The following is a 17,402-nucleotide window of genomic DNA, read 5'->3' on the forward strand; positions in this document are numbered from 1 at the left end:
TGTGGTGTACTAAAGATAGTGGAACAGTGGCCACATACAGGCACCACCACTCTATTCATTCTCTGTGGTGTACTAAAGATAGTGGAACAGTGGCCACGTACAGGCACCACCACTCTATTCATTCTCTGTTGTGTACTAAAGATAGTGGAACAGGGGCCACGTACAAGCACCACTCCATTCATTCTCTGTGGTGTACTAAAGATAGTGGAACAGTGGCCACGTACAGGCACCACCACTCTATTCATTCTCTGTGGTGTACTAAAGATAGTGGAACAGTGGCCACGTACAGGCACCACCACTCTATTCATTCTCTGTGGTGTACTAAAGATAGTGGAACAGTGGCCACATACAGGCACCACCACTCTATTCATTCTCTGTGGTGTACTAAAGATAGTGGAACAGTGGCCACGTACAGGCACCACCACTCTATTCATTCTCTGTTGTGTACTAAAGATAGTGGAACAGGGGCCACGTACAGGCACCACCACTCTATTCATTCTCTGTGGTGTACTAAAGATAGTGGAACAGTGGCCATGTACAAGCACCACTCCATTCATTCTCTGTGGTGTACTAAAGATAGTGGAACAGTGGCCACATACAGGCACCACCACTCTATTCATTCTCTGTGGTGTACTAAAGATAGTGGAACAGTGGCCACGTACAGGCACCACCACTCTATTCATTCTCTGTTGTGTACTAAAGATAGTGGAACAGTGGCCACGTACAGGCACCACCACTCTATTCATTCTCTGTGGTGTACTAAAGATAGTGGAACAGTGGCCATGTACAAGCACCACTCCATTCATTCTCTGTGGTGTACTAAAGATAGTGGAACAGTGGCCACATACAGGCACCACCACTCTATTCATTCTCTGTGGTGTACTAAAGATAGTGGAACAGTGGCCACGTACAGGCACCACCACTCTATTCATTCTCTGTTGTGTACTAAAGATAGTGGAACAGGGGCCACGTACAGGCACCACCACTCTATTCATTCTCTGTGGTGTACTAAAGATAGTGGAACAGTGGCCATGTACAAGCACCACTCCATTCATTCTCTGTGGTGTACTAAAGATAGTGGAACAGTGGCCACATACAGGCACCACCACTCTATTCATTCTCTGTGGTGTACTAAAGATAGTGGAACAGTGGCCACGTACAGGCACCACCACTCTATTCATTCTCTGTTGTGTACTAAAGATAGTGGAACAGGGGCCACGTACAGGCACCACCACTCTATTCATTCTCTGTGGTGTACTAAAGATAGTGGAACAGTGGCCATGTACAAGCACCACTCCATTCATTCTCTGTGGTGTACTAAAGATAGTGGAACAGTGGCCACATGCAGGCACTACCACTATTCATTCTCTGTGGGGTACTGGAGACTTTCTTTGGCATTTTACAGCCCAGTTTTCAGCATTAATGCGGGACCCAGCAGTGAAATCCCCTAATCGATAAATGTAATTTCTTACCATGCCGCAGCTCCAGAAGACTTCGTGGAAGTAATGTATAGAAATTATCTTCAGATTCTGACTGTCAGAGATGAAGTTACTGACTAAGTTCCTCCATCTCCTGTCTTTTAGAAACAACCCTTCCTGTCTTGTGAATCCAAAGCATCTGTCACGTCATTGCACTAGAAGATACGATGGTGGCAGATGTTTGTGCGGTCAAGCATTGGGAGTGGACGGGATGCATGGTTCAGCTCAGCTTTGGTAGGAAGCTGCACTAATACCAGTGTATAGCATGTAACATCCTCCATGGTTATTTACCCCAATCCCTCCCAATATGAGATGAGGATTCACACAAAAGGAAGTGACTTCTCTCCTGACATAAAAAACAAACAATGAAAGTTCTGTGATGTCCACTACTAATAAGCACACGGCCGTGAGTCCTCCAGTCATCTCTCTGCATTTATGTGTTTTGTTTTAGGTTATAGAAGACATATACATCAAAGAAATTGTCAAGTCTCGGTATGGATTATTATTTTTTTTTATTTTTTCCTCATAAGTCTTTGAATTTGCCTCTTTGGTCAGTTTGTTTACAGTATAAAGCTTTCATTTAGTATCAGCCACTATTATACATTGCTGCCTAATGATGACATGGGAACTGCATCAAAGAGTATTGTTTGGCTGTGGAAAAGGTGTACAATTTTCCAAACTTTCTTGAAAATTTATTTTCATCTTTTTTTAAGATTTCTTCTTGCAGCCGATTTACAAGGAATTTTCATTGTTTCTTTACAAGTGAAGAAAATCGTGTCTCCTCATGTGGCCACAATAGCATCCCTGTCACTGCTTTTGATTAGCTGGGGCTGGCATCTTTGTGTCACATCACACAGGTAACATTCCTCAAGCCCTGACAAATCAAATGCCACCCCAGTGATGCGGGAAGGTAGGAGATTCGCTAGCCTCCCGTCCAGCTGCCTGGTACCACTGACCTGAACTCTGGGCCGGAATCTGACCAATAGATCAGCTCATCTCTGCTCTTTGCTATTCCTGAGCTTTTGTCCGTCACAGTAGCAGCACAGATTTTGCTCTCCTACATGGTGAAGATTCATTTAGACAAGCTGATATCAATTATTATCAAACTACTGGACAATCCCTTTAATAGAGAACTTGATGCAGAGTGCTGATCCAAGCTGCGCCCCCTCTGATGCTGCCAGCATCCTCGGCAGCATTGCAGGGGCACAATGGCTGTCCGGATCATGCTGTGTACAAGCTGTATAGCAAACAGCCTTCAAGCGCGTGCTCCTTGCCTAGGAAACCCGGCCACTCTCATAGACCATATAGTAGCTGATAACCCGGGCAATGAGCAGTTAACTATAGAATGAAGAATCTTTCAGTTTTTGAGAACACAGAAGATTCTTAATAGGAGGTAAATTGCAAAGTTGCTTGTTTTTAACTGGCTCTTCGAAGTCTTAACCATTTATGAACATGAGAAAATCTTTTAAAGGAGTTGTCCATTATAGAAAAAATATAAAAAGGCAAGGTGTATGATAAAACAATGTCTGCTCATTTAGGATTTGGTAGCTACAGTTTTTTTTTTACTGTTGGACAGTGATGGTTACTCCCTGACATGGATGGCCTGGGTCCGCGTTGATGGGCTGGGCCCGCGTGGATGGGCTGGGCCCGCGTGGATGGGCTGGGCCCGCGTGGATGGGCTGGGCCCGCGTGGATGGGCTGGGCCCGCGTGGATGGGCGGGGCCCACCTGGATGGCCTGAGTCTTACTGGATTGGCTGGCTCCGCCTGGATGGGCAGGGCCTTTCAGTAAGGGGCAGGGCCCTTCAGAGATGGGCAGGGCCTACAGCGGTGTTTTTTTTGCCCTGCCTATAGGAAATGATTGAAGTACTACACAATCCCTTTATAGCCAGAATGCTCTGGGGTTTATTAGGCTGGACCTGTAGGTGTTGATTTGTAGGCATGCGGTATGCCCATACAGCTCATCTACCCCACAGATACTGTCCACCTCCGGATATCTGGGGGAGTGAAGCAAATTCTTGTTTTGTCGTCTCGTTGGTGTGTGAGTTACTTATTTCTCTTCTATACTTTCTGTTACAGATTTGCTATAAGGAAGATAATGCTTCTGGAATTCAGGTGAGGAGGAAATCTTATGTCATGTGTTATTTACCGTTAAGATTTGAACCTTCCCATCATGGCAATTTTATTTTTTTTCTCATTAATTTTTTCCTTCCCTTCATCCAAAAGCCACAAACATGTATGGAGAATGTGGCAGTCACTAGCCCCTTTTTCTTTTTCCACTCCGGACCCCTCACTTGCCAGGGGGAATTCGTGGCATGTTCTGAGAAAGAGACTTCTCTGTGTAAAGGTACCGTCACATTTAGCGACGCTGCAGCGATCTAGACAACGATGCCGATCGCTGCAGCGTCGCTGTTTCGTCGTTGTGTGGTCGCTGGAGAGCTGTCACACAGACAGCTCTCCAGCGACCAACGATGCCGGTCCCCGGATAACCAGGGTAAACATCAGGTTACTAAGCGCAGGGCCGCGCTTAGTAACCCGATGTTTACCCTGGTTACCAGTGTAAATGTAAAAAAAAAAAAAACTACATACTTACATTCCGGTGTCTGTCCCCCGGCGCTGTGCTTTCCTGCACTAACTGAGCGCCGGCCGGAAAGCAGAGCGGTGACGTCACCGCTGTAATCTGCTTTACGGCCGGCGCTGACAGTGCAGGAAAGCACAGCGCCGGGGGACAGACACCGGAATGTAAGTATGTAGTGTTTTTTTTTAACATTTACACTGGTAACCAGGGTAAACATCGTGTTACTAAGCGCGGCCCTGCGCTTAGTAACCCGATGTTTACCCTGGTTACCAGTGAAGACATCGCTGAATCGGCGTCACACACGCCGATTCAGCGATGTCTGCGGGAGTCCAGCGACGAAATAAAGTTCTGGACTTTCTGCTCCGACCAACGATGGCACAACAGGATCCTGATCGCTGCTGCGTGTCAAACTCAACGATATCGCTATCCAGGACGCTGCAACGTCACGGATCGCTAGCGATATCGTTCAGTGTGAAGGTACCTTAACAAGACACTCCAAAGTTTCTTATCACCAATTGTGTGTCTTGTTAATTGCAAGAAAATCAGTGGGGTCAGCACTCTGAGAGTACCACCGATGGCTCAAATCCTGAGATGTGTGCAGCTCCAGAGACAGGAGCTCACACACAGCGGAGCATGGATGCAGTAGAAAGCCTCTGCTCAGTATTATATCTACATTCTGCTCCGTGTGAACTGTGTACTGCTGTCTCCTAAGTAGCACACATCTTATTTTTTTTTTGAGTGATCAATGGGGGTCTCGGGCCTCTGATCCCCACCAATCTGCATGCATTTAAAAAAAAAAAAAGTAGCAATGGTTTACTTTTTAAATGACCTGAAAAAACAGTCTGGAGCAGTTTTTATTAGACTCTGCTTTGTTCTGTCCTTTTTGTTATTTTTTCTGGAAACGTTTTTAATAATTTGAGACTTTTGTGTTACGATTTTTCTTGATCATTTCCAACCCGCACTTTTTGAGATTTGTATTCAACCTCCTACAAATTGGTTAAAATCACTAAAACCCATCAGCAACACTCCATGCTGTGGTCGATGTCAACTGTATCCTGGTAGCACTTGTGGCTGTTGCAGCATACTTACGGTACTTGTTTTATTTGTTGCCATCTTATAATGCCACATAAAGTCTCTGCCCTCCTCCGTACACTGTGTGCTCACTTATTAGGCAATTTGTGATGATAAACCTTAATATTGAAGAAGGCTAAAGTGAGTGAGGTTTTGTCTTTCTTAGAATATCTGTACAGAATTATTGGGCCATGCTAATGCGAACATATAACTCTTAAAATATACGTATATTGACCCTAAAATCACACCAAAAGAAACCTTAGTGCACAAATAGTGGTACACATACAGATAATATCAAACTATATTTCATAAATGACTGTGTCGATAAGTCAAGTAGAGTACAGTCACAAAGTGCTCCATCAGAGTGCCACTATCCTTGTCTCCCCTTGCGGAATTATTGGGCGACCTAATGAAAATCGTAAAGTTTTCCATCTCAGTTGTTTATTTTCATCTGTTAGGCTATGTGCACACGCTGCGGACTGGTGTGCGGATTTTGATAAATCCGCAGGGCAAAAACACTGCGGTTTTACCTCGGATTTACCGCGGTTTTTGTGCAGATTCTACTGCGGTTTTACACCTGCGTTTTTTTAATATGGAGCAGGTGTCAAACCGCTGCGGATTCCGCACAAAGAATTGACATGCTGCGGAAAATAAACCGCAGCGTTTCCGCGCTTTTTTTTCCCCAGCATGTGCACAGCGTTTTTTATTTTCCATAGGTTAACATGGTACTGTACACCGCATGGAAAACAGCTGCGGATCCGCAGCGTCAAAAACGCAGTAAAAACCGCAATGTGTGCACATGGCCTTACAGTGATAACTAAATAACTCAATGTACAAAAATACATTTCTGACATTTCACAAAAAACAGCTTCATCCATGGAGTATGTCAGTTTCTTAATCTATTGACGATCAACTTTTTGGGCTGCACCAACCACATCCTCCAGACACTGATCAAAGAGGTGACTGTTTTCCTTCACCATAAATTTCCTATTTAAGAAGGTCTCATAAGTTCTCAATAGGGTTTAGGTCAGGTGAGGATGGGACCGGATCATATTCTTTCATCAGCCGTCAGCCGAGCTGTAGAGACTTTGTTGCTGCGATGGACCATTGTCCTCCATAAAAATCATGGTTTTGTTGAAAGATGAAGACTTTTTCGTTATCACTGCTTGAAGAAAGATTCTTCTTAAACTGGCAGTAGGTTTGGGAGTTGATTTTGAGCGCATGTTCAACCCAAAAAGGTTCAACTATCTCATCTTTAATATTCCCAGCCCATAACAGTGCCCACCTCCACCCTACTTGCGTCTGTGTAGAAGTGGAGGTGTGTGTCCTTTGCTGGTCCAGCCTTGACCCATCTTGGGTGTCAAGAGTGACTCTCATCTCATCAGTCCATAAAGCCTTTGAACAATCTATCTTCAAATATTTTTTGGCCAAATTTTGACATTTCCCCTTCTGTGTCTTGCTCAATGGTGGTCGGGCTCAGCCTCCTTACCTCCGCCATGTCTCTGAGCACTGAACACATTGTGCTTCTGTTTCTTGCTCAGTGGTGGTCAGGCTCAGCATCCTTACCTCCGCCATGTCTCTGATCACTGAACACCTTATACTTCTGTGTCTTGCTCATTGGTGGTTGGTATCAGCCTTCCTTACCTCGGCCATGTCTGTGAGCACTGAACACCTTGTACTTCTGGGTCTTGCTCAGTGGTGGTCGGTATCAGCCTTCCTTACCTCGGCCATGTGTCTGAGCACTGAACACCTTGTACTTCTGGGTCTTGCTCAGTGGTGGTCGGTATCAGCCTTCCTTACCTTGTCAATGTCTCTGAGCACTGAACACCTTGTACTTCTGTGTCTTGCTCATTGGTGGTCAGGCTCAGCCTTTCTTACCTCGGCCATGTCTCTGAGCACTGAACACCTTGTACTTCTGGGTCTTGCTCAGTGGTGGTCGGTATCAGCCTTCCTTACCTCGGCCATGTGTCTGAGCACTGAACACCTTGTACTTCTGGGTCTTGCTCAGTGGTGGTCGGTATCAGCCTTCCTTACCTTGTCAATGTCTCTGAGCACTGAACACCTTGTACTTCTGTGTGTTGCTCAGTGGTGGTCGTGTTCAGCCTTCCTTACCTCCGCCACGTCTCTGAGCACTGAACACCTTGTACTTCTGGGTCTTGCTCAGTGGTGGTCGGTATCAGCCTTCCTTACCTTGTCAATGTCTCTGAGCACTGAACACCTTGTACTTCTGTGTGTTGCTCAGTGGTGGTCGTGTTCAGCCTTCCTTACCTCCACCACGTCTCTGAGCACTGAACACCTTGTACTTCTGGGTCTTGCTCAGTGGTGGTCGGTATCAGCCTTCCTTACCTCGGCCATGTGTCTGAGCACTGAACACCTTGTACTTCTGGGTCTTGCTCAGTGGTGGTCGGTATCAGCCTTCCTTACCTTGTCAATGTCTCTGAGCACTGAACACCTTGTACTTCTGTGTGTTGCTCAGTGGTGGTCGTGTTCAGCCTTCCTTACCTCCGCCACGTCTCTGAGCACTGAACACCTTGTACTTCTGGGTCTTGCTCAGTGGTGGTCGGTATCAGCCTTCCTTACCTTGTCAATGTCTCTGAGCACTGAACACCTTGTACTTCTGTGTGTTGCTCAGTGGTGGTCGTGTTCAGCCTTCCTTACCTCCACCACGTCTCTGAGCACTGAACACCTTGTACTTCTGGGTCTTGCTCAGTGGTGGTCGGTATCAGCCTTCCTTACCTCGGCCATGTCTCTGAGCACTGAACACCTTGTACTTCTGGGTCTTGCTCAGTGGTGGTCGGTATCAGCCTTCCTTACCTTGTCAATGTCTCTGAGCACTGAACACCTTGTACTTCTGTGTGTTGCTCAGTGGTGGTCGTGTTCAGCCTTCCTTACCTCCACCACGTCTCTGAGCACTGAACACCTTGTACTTCTGGGTCTTGCTCAGTGGTGGTCGGTATCAGCCTTCCTTACCTCGGCCATGTCTCTGAGCACTGAACACCTTGTACTTCTGGGTCTTGCTCAGTGGTGGTCGGTATCAGCCTTCCTTACCTTGTCAATGTCTCTGAGCACTGAACACCTTGTACTTCTGTGTGTTGCTCAGTGGTGGTCGTGTTCAGCCTTCCTTACCTCCGCCACGTCTCTGAGCACTGAACACCTTGTACTTCTGTGTCTTGCTCAGTGGTGGTCGTGTTCAGCCTTCTTTACCTCCGCCACGTCTCTGAGCACTGAACACCTTGTACTTCTGTGTCTTGCTCAGTGGTGGTCGTGTTCAGCCTTCCTTACCTCCGCCACGTCTCTGAGCACTGAACACCTTGTACTTCTGTGTCTTGCTCAGTGGTGGTCGGTATCAGCCTTCCTTACCTCGGCCATGTCTCTGAGCACTGAACACCTTGTACTTCTGGGTCTTGCTCAGTGGTGGTCGGTATCAGCCTTCCTTACCTCGGCCATGTGTCTGAGCACTGAACACCTTGTACTTCTGTGTCTTGCTCAGTGGTGGTCGGACTCAGCCTTCCTTACCTCCGCCATGTCTCTAACCACTTAACACCTTGTACTTCTGGCCTCCAGGGAGGTTGCAGTTCTGGAATATGATAGCCCTTGAGGATAATAGCTTCCTGGTCGGTTCTTCTCACATCTTCGGCAGTTAATGAGCGCCTTTTTTTATGAACACATTTTTTGTAACCCTGGTGACTTTTTGTAACTAAACTTTTGATGGTTCTGTTAGCATGGCCCAATATCTTAGCAATTTCAGGAGTGCTGCATCACTCTGTAAGACTTGTAACAAGGAGGATCATTAGGAAATGTATGGTGGCCACTTCATTCATCTTGCCCATTTTACCACTTCGCTTAGTTTGTCTGAAGTCCTAAACAATGTAATTTGCATTTACAACAGTCAATACTTGGAAAACTACCTGTGGTTGAATTATTCACCTGACGTATCCAGTAAAGCGTACCTCATGTCCATCTGCTGTATGGTAAATGAGAAATTTCGGGAGAATGTCCCTGCCTGGGAGGTAAGAGCTGTGAAGTCTTGACACTTCCTTTATTTAAAAAGAATTTAACACATGTTTATGTTTTGCCTTGGTAATAGGGCTTGTAATTATTTTTCATCATGTTATTAACTAGTGTTTTATTAAAAAAAACAAACAAACAGATAAGTGACATATAAAGGCCTAAATGACAGCTTATTATATGTGTGACGCATGCTACTCTCTGCTAGGTGTCATTCAATGTTCGTGACTTTACTTGTACATGAAAAATGAAAAACGGATCAGATTTTCATCAGCGTTTGAGCAGTTTCAGTTTTTATCACCGGTGACTTTCTTTTTTTTAAGCAAATTGTAAGTCGTCTCATATACTCTATAGTGCTAGAATTGGACCTCGCACGAATGACATCCCCGCACTGTCTGTACTTTTCACAGACACATAGACTTGTACTGGTGATTTTGCTCTTGGAGTCAAATCGAAAATGGATGTTTGTCCATGATTCTTTTTCAGGATATGGTGCCCCCCAAAAAACAAAGATATGAACCGCTGTGTACTCTATACTGGGTCGTGATCTATCTATGAAAATCACAGAAGGAACTTGTACATGTTTCATGGACAGATGAATGAGGCCTTAGGATCTTCTGAGTCTGTCAGGTTGTCCAGTCTGCAGGTTATAGATCAGGAAGAGCTGAGCAGAGTCCTATGTAGTTTTGTTAGAAAAAGTTCCATTATACGCTGTCACTTATTCATTGAAATCCCTGTTCATTCTGAGCTCATCAGTCTAGTGGACGGTGCTCATCATTCTAGTGGGCAGTGCTAATCAGTGATCGATAGCCTGCCCTATGGGGGCGTGCCTACAGGCATAACTGATGAGCATAGACTTAAGAAAGATTTCAGTACACACACCTACATGGACTGCTTCAGTTTGTACCTAAACATCATTTTATGTTAAAGGGAACCTGTCACCCCGTTTTTTAAAGATGAGATAAAAAATAGCATTAAATAGCTGTGCTTTACATTAGTGTCTTTTTTGTGCCTTTATTCCACCCCTATGCTTCCGAAATACCTTTGTAAAGTCGCCGTTTTGGGCTGTCACTCACGCTGGTCTGGTCAAATGGGCGTGGTGACATCGCTGTTTCTTCCCCTCGCATCTCGGCTTCAGGAAAATGGCCGCCGCGATCTCCATCTGCGCACGCGCGGCATCCCGCGGCCATTTTCCTGAAGCCCCGGGCAGCAGAGCACTCCATCTGCGCACGCGTGGGCTCAGGAAGATGGCCGCCCCCACCGATCACCAGGGGAATAGCGCAGATCGTGCTCTTTTCCTTCACCTGCGCAGTGGATTCAGCAGCTGGACATGCGCAAACCACTACGCCACTAACGGACAGATAAGCAAGATCTGGGAGAAGAAACAGCGATGTCACCACGCCCATCTGACCAGACCAGCATGAGTGACAGCCCAAAACGGCGACTTTACAAAGGTATTTCGGCAGCATAGCTGGGGAATAAAGGCACAAAAAAGACACTAATGTAAAGCACAGCTCTGCCCCTATTTAACGCTATTTTTATCTCGTCTTTAAAAAACGGGGTGACAGGTTCCCTTTAAGAGATTAAAGTGCTTGTCCATTGTAAACAAGTTATGTTAGGAGTTAACTTGTTGATTAGTTGGAGTCTAACAGCTGGGACCTGCTGTTATCCCCTTAAAACTGGAGTAGCAGTACGCTTGTTTGACCGCTGATCCATTCGTTGCGCTGCGCTCGGCTTTTCCTGGCAGCTCCAAAATGACTAGATTAGCAGTTGGTCACCCGACTTAATAATTTTTTCCTGTAATGGGTATAAATAGTCCCCATTCTTCCAATCTGTCCGAATCCCAGCTGTCAGATCCCCCCGATCAATAAGTTATAGCTATACTGCGTATAGATGACAGCATGTTTTCACCAGACGACCCCTTTAAAATACAGCACAGATGATATGTTGTATAATGTGTGGTTTACAATTGTACTACTGCATCACTTGGAGTATTGAAAAATATCATCTTGTGTTAATAAATGTACTTTGCTTTCTCTGAAAAATGTATTATCTGTAATTTTCAGACTTTCAAAAAGAAACCAGAGCATTTCCCCTCATTCTTCAAGTGTATTCTAGAGGCGTCTGTGGCTGAAGAGTCCGAGAACGACTTCTCATTACACGAGCGCACAATTTTACTTTTGTTCTTAGATCACTGCTTCAACAGTCTGGTAAGTGTCTGAATTTATGTTGGGATGTGTATCTCCTCTCTCTCTTCTGTCTGGTCTGGCATAGTTGGGACGTGCAGCTCCTCTCTCTTCTGTCTGGCCTGGCATGGTTGGGATGTGCAGCTCCTCTCTCTTCTGTCTGGTCTGGCATCGTTGGGATATGCAGCTCCTCTCTCTGGTCTGGCATCGTTGGAATGTGCAGCTCCTCTCCTCTCTGGTCTGGCATCATTGGGATGTGCAGCTCCTCTCTCTGGTCTGGCATGGTTGGGATGTGCAGCTCCTCTCCTCTCTGGTCTGGCATCGTTGGAATGTGCAGCTCCTCTCCTCTCTGGTCTGGCATCATTGGGATGTGCAGCTCCTCTCTCTGGTCTGGCATGGTTGGGATGTGCAGCTCCTCTCTCTTCTGTCTGGTCTGGCATGGTTGGGATGTGCATCTCCTCTCTGTTCTCTCTGGTCTGGCGTGGTTGGGATGTGCAGCCCCTCTCTCTTCTGTCTGGTCTGGCATCATTGGGATGTGCAGCTCTGGTCTGGCATCGTTGGGATGTGCAGGTCCTCTCCTCTCTGGTCTGGCATCATTGGGATGTGCAGCTCCTCTCTTTTATGGCATCGTTGGGATGTGCAGCTCCTCTCTCTGGTCTGGCATCGTTGGGATGTGCAGCTCCTCTCCTCTCTGGTCTGGCATCGTTGGGATGTGCAGCTCTCTCTCATGCCTGGTGTGGTCTCCGATGTGGGGGGATGCTGCTGCTTGCCATATCTAATGCTGTAGGTATGATATATGACCAGTGATTTCAATCCCTTTTTAAAAAGAAGGGTGCAAAAGGTGAACTGTGCCCCCGGTCATGATGGCATTATGAATCTTGGGCCATGACTGTCATGTGCCCTAATATGAAGTGTATGTTCATCACCCCATACTTTACGGTTCACTTGACACTCCTCGCCTGTGGCAGGATTTAGAGGGTGTGAATTATGGAAACTATAGCAGAAGATGCAGTGCCCCCTCCATTTTTGGCAAATACTACCTGTCGTTGTTGGGACACTATATTTTCTGATAACCTGCTCATTATTTTCAGGAAGTTGATTTAATCCGTGGCCAGATCCAGCAGCTGATTTCCCTGCCTATGTGGATCTGCCTGCAGCCTGTAAGTATAGGCAGGCTGATTTATACACCATTGTTACATGGGCTCTATGTGTAATGATGCAGTGGTTAATTTCCTAATGTGCACTGGTAACTTCTTACATTTATAGGCTCGGCTGGAGCAAGAATTGAAGAAAAGTCCAAAGTTGAAAAAGTTTTGGAACCTTATTAAGAAAACTGATGCTAAAATGGACGATAAGGCTCGTGAAGTGTATGTAAATATATCAGTAGGTCATGGAGACCAGTAATTCACAATGTGCTTGTTCAGGCTGGGGATGTTCTTTTTCGTGTGTCAGCGTTTTGGATTCAAATGTAACCTTTATTTTATATCTCTAAAAGGTAAAATACTCAAAACAACAAAGGGAAAAAAAGGAAAATAGGGGGGAACCCACTTTCTCAATGTGCAAGGTGCATAATTCAATCAATACTCAAAAGCTGTGGACTGCATATAGACATAATATGGATATTATGGATAATAGTAATATGGATATTATCTCTCCAGGAGTATGATATATGTACGCATGGACATAGAAGCATATTTAATGGGTGTTTGCGACTATATTTATGATGTGGAGAGTGCAGTAAACGGGCAAGAGAGTATTATTAGGATTGCCCATTGGGTCTTATCCAGTGAGTATAGTCTGTATATATAACCCATGCAGAGGAACTTGCGGGGACTGCCTGTAATGCAGTAATACTTATAAGGAACAGACCAATATATCCTAATAGGAGTTTATACACTTATAACTCCATAAATCTATATGCACTCCACAGCTTTTGAGTATTGTTTGACTTGTGCACCTTGCACTTTGAGAAAGTGGGTTTCTCCATCGCCACATTGGGGGACACAGACCGCAGGTGTATGCTACAAAGAAAGTTTGCTCTTCCCCTGCAGTATACACCCTCCTGCTGGCTCTCAGCTAACCAGTTCTTGCTTAGTGTCCGTAGGAGGCACACTGTGTCTGTTTTTTTCAGACATTCTTATTTTATATTTATTTTTTTATTCTTTATTTTTTTTGCCTTTTGCGCAGGAGGATGATTGGGGCGACGGCCCCTTTTAAGGGGGCCGATCTCCCCCAAAACATCAACAGGCGAGCACGGCGAGTTTCAACTCCCCGTATCCTCTCCTGCGACGTGGGATTCACGGCCGAGATAGCCCTGTGAAATCCTAGGAGAGCGAACCCTTAGGATACACAGAGGCCACCTTTTCTATTGATAGTCCAGCCGCCCGCCCTCTGCTCCACAACTGAAGAACAGCGGTGCTGCATGGAGCTCCTTAGTCCACCTCCTCATCAAGAGGGCGGCGGATCGAGGGTTACTGCACCTCCCCTCATACCTCGCCTGAAGAGGACCTCAGTGGTGAGTCTTGCGGGGGGATCTCCCGAGCGGGCCCGGCCGCGTCTTGCTAATTTAGTCTCCGGCTTCGGCCCCAGTTAGGCTGCGACTATGTCCACCGCGCGTCACACCCGAGGCCCCACCCACCGGTTTAGCGCTCCACAAACTCTCGGCTGCCATCTTTGGAGTAAATGAGCCTCTGGACGCCGGCTACTGACTGCAGCCTAAGGCACTGCGCTGCGACTGGACACAGGACCTGGGTAGGTGCTCTGCACACTGATACAGGCCCTCCTCCTCCTGCATTTACACACAGAGTGCCCTGCTATTGTAGCTGCACATAAAGTGCCCCTCAACAGTCCTACAGTCTCTTTTGGAGGTAGCAGGTACAACATGTTTCTGCCTAAACCCTCCAAAAAATCTGTAAAAACGCATACGGTATTTTTCACTTCTTGCACCTCCTGTCAGGCTGCGCTACCAAGCTCGCATACTGCTCCACTCTGTCATTCTTGTGACCCTAAATGCGCTCAGGAGCCCCCCGCCACAAACAAGCCCACGGTGACCAGCCCCCCTGAGTGGGCTTTGTCACTTTTGCAATCTATGGCTTCCTTGACTAAAGCGATCGAGTCCCTCCAGGATCCATCCAGGAGCAGGACCACTAATCCGCCTGCTCAGGAAACTTCCCCTACAGCAGGGGAATCTTCGTCCTGCAGGGGCCGCTCTCATTCCAGACACAAGCAGGCATCTAGGAAGTGCGTTCGTAGCTCATCCCCCAGGCCTTCTGGTGCCTCGGCTTCCGTTAGCTCTGCTTCCCGCTCTCGTTCCCCAGGCACCTGTACCGACCAGGACTCTGAAGCTGAGTCTGATGGGCCTCTTGATCTAGAGTCGCCAGGCTATCAGAGGACTATAGATAGTCTCATTGAGGCCGTCAACCAGTCACTTCAGGTTGATGAGGAGCCTGTGATCTCCAATACGGATAATTCAGTGTCCTTCAAAAGGACCAAGCATCCTCACAGGGTGTTTGCCAATCACCCGGAATTCCAGGGCATAGTTCAGCGACATAGGGAGCGTCCGGACAAACGCTTTGCAGGTCAGAGGTCTCTGCAGTCCAAATATCCTTTTTCTCCTGACCTCCGCAAACAATGGACAGAATCCCCTCCTGTGGATCCTCCTGTTTCACGTTTGTCCTCCAAAACTCAGGCCTCGTACAGGCCCAACCACTCCTGGAGGGGCCGCTCCACGCAGCCAAGATCTAGGGGATCCAGACCCCAAAGATCTACTAAATGACTCGCAATCTCGTCCGGACGACACCAGCAGAGTAGGCGGACGCCTTCTTTTGTTTCGTCATACCTGGCTTGCTGTCGTTCACGACAGGTGGGTCAGGGATCTGGTGTCCGCCGGATACAAGATCGAATTTTCCTCTCCCCCTCCATCCCGGTTCTTTGCATCCCGGCCTCCCAAAGCGGGAACGCGCGCTCTGGCTTTTTCCCAGGCCATTGAGTCACTCCGTTGAGACGGGGTCATTGTCCTTGTCCCAGAAGACGAAAGGTTCCACGGTTTTTATTCAAATCTGTTCATGGTCCCCAAAAAGGATGGAACAGTCAGGCCCATCCTGGACCTAAAGCTGTTAAACAGATTTGTCAAGGTCTGACATTTCAGGATGGAGTCTCTCCGTTCCGTCATCGCCTCGATGGAGCAGGACGAGTTCTTATCCTCCATCGACATTCGGGATGCGGATCTTCACATCCCAATATTTCCGCCTCACCAAAGGTTCCTTCGCTTCGCTGTCCACTGGGAACATTTTCAGTTCACGGCCTTACCTTTCGGCCTCGCCACCGCCCCCCAGATTTTTCACAAAGGTCATAGCGGCTGTCATGGCCATTCTACACGCTCGGGGTTTAGTCGTGCTCCCCTATCTAGACGACCTGCTAGTCAAAGATCCATCCTTCCAAGCCTGCGAGGAGTGCGTCCGCATTTCCTTGGATACTCTTTCTCGGCTGGGCTGGTTGATCAACTTAAAAAGTAGTCTCCTGTTCCAGCTCAGCGGATCTCCTTCCTGGGCATGACTTTGGACACTTCCCAAGGGTTGGTGCTTCTCCCTTGGAACAAGGTCCTAGCTCTTCAACAAGGGGTCTGGAGGCTCCGTCAACCATCCACCTGTTCCATCCGTTTCGGCATGAGGATTCTCTGGAAGATGGTGGCCGCAATGGAGGCAGTTCTGTTTGTTCAACTGCACCTTTGTCCCCTTCAGCACGAACTGCTGGACGCATGGGACGGGAGTCCTTTCTCCCTCGACTGACCACACGGTCGACTAACCCCTCGGGTCAAGCATACACTCCAATGGTGGTTGCTCCGAACCTCTCTTCTCCAAGGGAGGTCCTTCCTCCCAGTCCATTGGCTGGTAGTCACTACCGATGCCAGCCTACTCAGCTGGGGAGCTGTTTTTCGTCATCACACTGCACAGGTGACCTGGACTCATCACGAGTCTCGCCTTCCAATCAATATCCTGGAGATCTGTGTGATTTGGCTGTCCCTGAGGCGGTACAATCATCTCCTAGCAGGCCGCCCCGTCCGTATCCAGTCGGACAATGCCACAGCTTTGGCTTATATAAATCATCAGGGGGGCACCTGCAGCAGAACTGCAATACGCGAGGTCGAGTACATACTTCGATGGGCTGAAACCAACCACTCGGTCATATCGGCCGTTCACATTCCAGGAGTGGAAAATTGGGCTGCGGACTTTCTCAGCCATTAAGGTCTTGCCTCAGGAGAGTGGTCTCTTCATCAAGACTTTTTTCAACAGATCTGCCTTCGTTGGAGTACTCCAGACGTGGACTTGATGGCTTCTTAGTTCAATGCCAAGGTACCTCAGTTTGTAGCCCGGTCTCGGGACCCGAGAGCAATCGGAGTTGACTCGCTGGTCCTTTCTTGGAGTCAGTTTCGCCTTCCTTATCTATTTCTGCCCCTGCCCTTGCTTCCGAGAGTCATCAGGAAGATCAGGACGGAGGGGGTGCTGGAGATTCTCATCGCTCCAGATTGGCCTCGCTGGGCGTGGTACGGAGAGCTGGTCCAGCTCGTCGCAGATGTTCCTTGGCAACTTCCAGATCGTCCGGATCTGCTTTCTCAGGGTTTAAACTACCACCAGAACTCAGGGGCCCTGTGTTTGAAGGCTTGGTCGTTGAATCCTGGGTTCTGAGTCGAGCAGGTTTTTCCCGCGAAGTAGTTTCTACCTTGATCAGTGCCTGAAAGCCGGGGTGTCATTGCGCATCTATCATCGGACCTGGAAGACTTTCTTTGAATGGTGCAGAAGTAGAGGTCGCCCTCTGTTGGTTTTCAAAATCCCTACCATCTTGGAATTCCTTCAATCTGGTCTGGACTTGGGGCTATTGCCAAGTTCCCTTAAAGGGCAGGTCTCGGCCTTGTCAGTCCTCCTCCAGCAAAAAATTGCTTCAAAGCCTCAGGTGAGAACATTTTTTCAGGGAGTCTCCCACGTGGGGCCTCCCTATAGAGCACCTCTAGAGGCTTGGGACCTTAATCTGGTCCTAGGTGTCCTGCAGGAATCTCCCTTTGAGCCGTTGCAGGACATCTCTCTATC

At 47.5% G+C, this 17,402-nt stretch overlaps 1 protein-coding gene across 1 annotated transcript in view; it reads left to right on the top strand.

Annotated features, from left to right (window-relative positions):
- The window catches only part of AQR (aquarius intron-binding spliceosomal factor), a 150,257-nt gene that overhangs the window by 9,030 nt on the left and 123,825 nt on the right, over positions 1 to 17,402 (top strand). Inside the window, exons 3-8 of the mRNA XM_077263931.1 lie at positions 1,930 to 1,970; positions 3,556 to 3,591; positions 9,015 to 9,135; positions 11,200 to 11,343; positions 12,411 to 12,479; positions 12,586 to 12,686. Coding sequence (XP_077120046.1) covers positions 1,930 to 1,970; positions 3,556 to 3,591; positions 9,015 to 9,135; positions 11,200 to 11,343; positions 12,411 to 12,479; positions 12,586 to 12,686 — 512 coding nt within the window. The remainder of the gene's footprint in view (positions 1 to 1,929; positions 1,971 to 3,555; positions 3,592 to 9,014; positions 9,136 to 11,199; positions 11,344 to 12,410; positions 12,480 to 12,585; positions 12,687 to 17,402) is intronic.

Source organism: Ranitomeya variabilis, chromosome 1, assembly GCF_051348905.1.
Source record: "Ranitomeya variabilis isolate aRanVar5 chromosome 1, aRanVar5.hap1, whole genome shotgun sequence".
Classification (NCBI taxonomy): domain Eukaryota; kingdom Metazoa; phylum Chordata; class Amphibia; order Anura; family Dendrobatidae; genus Ranitomeya; species Ranitomeya variabilis.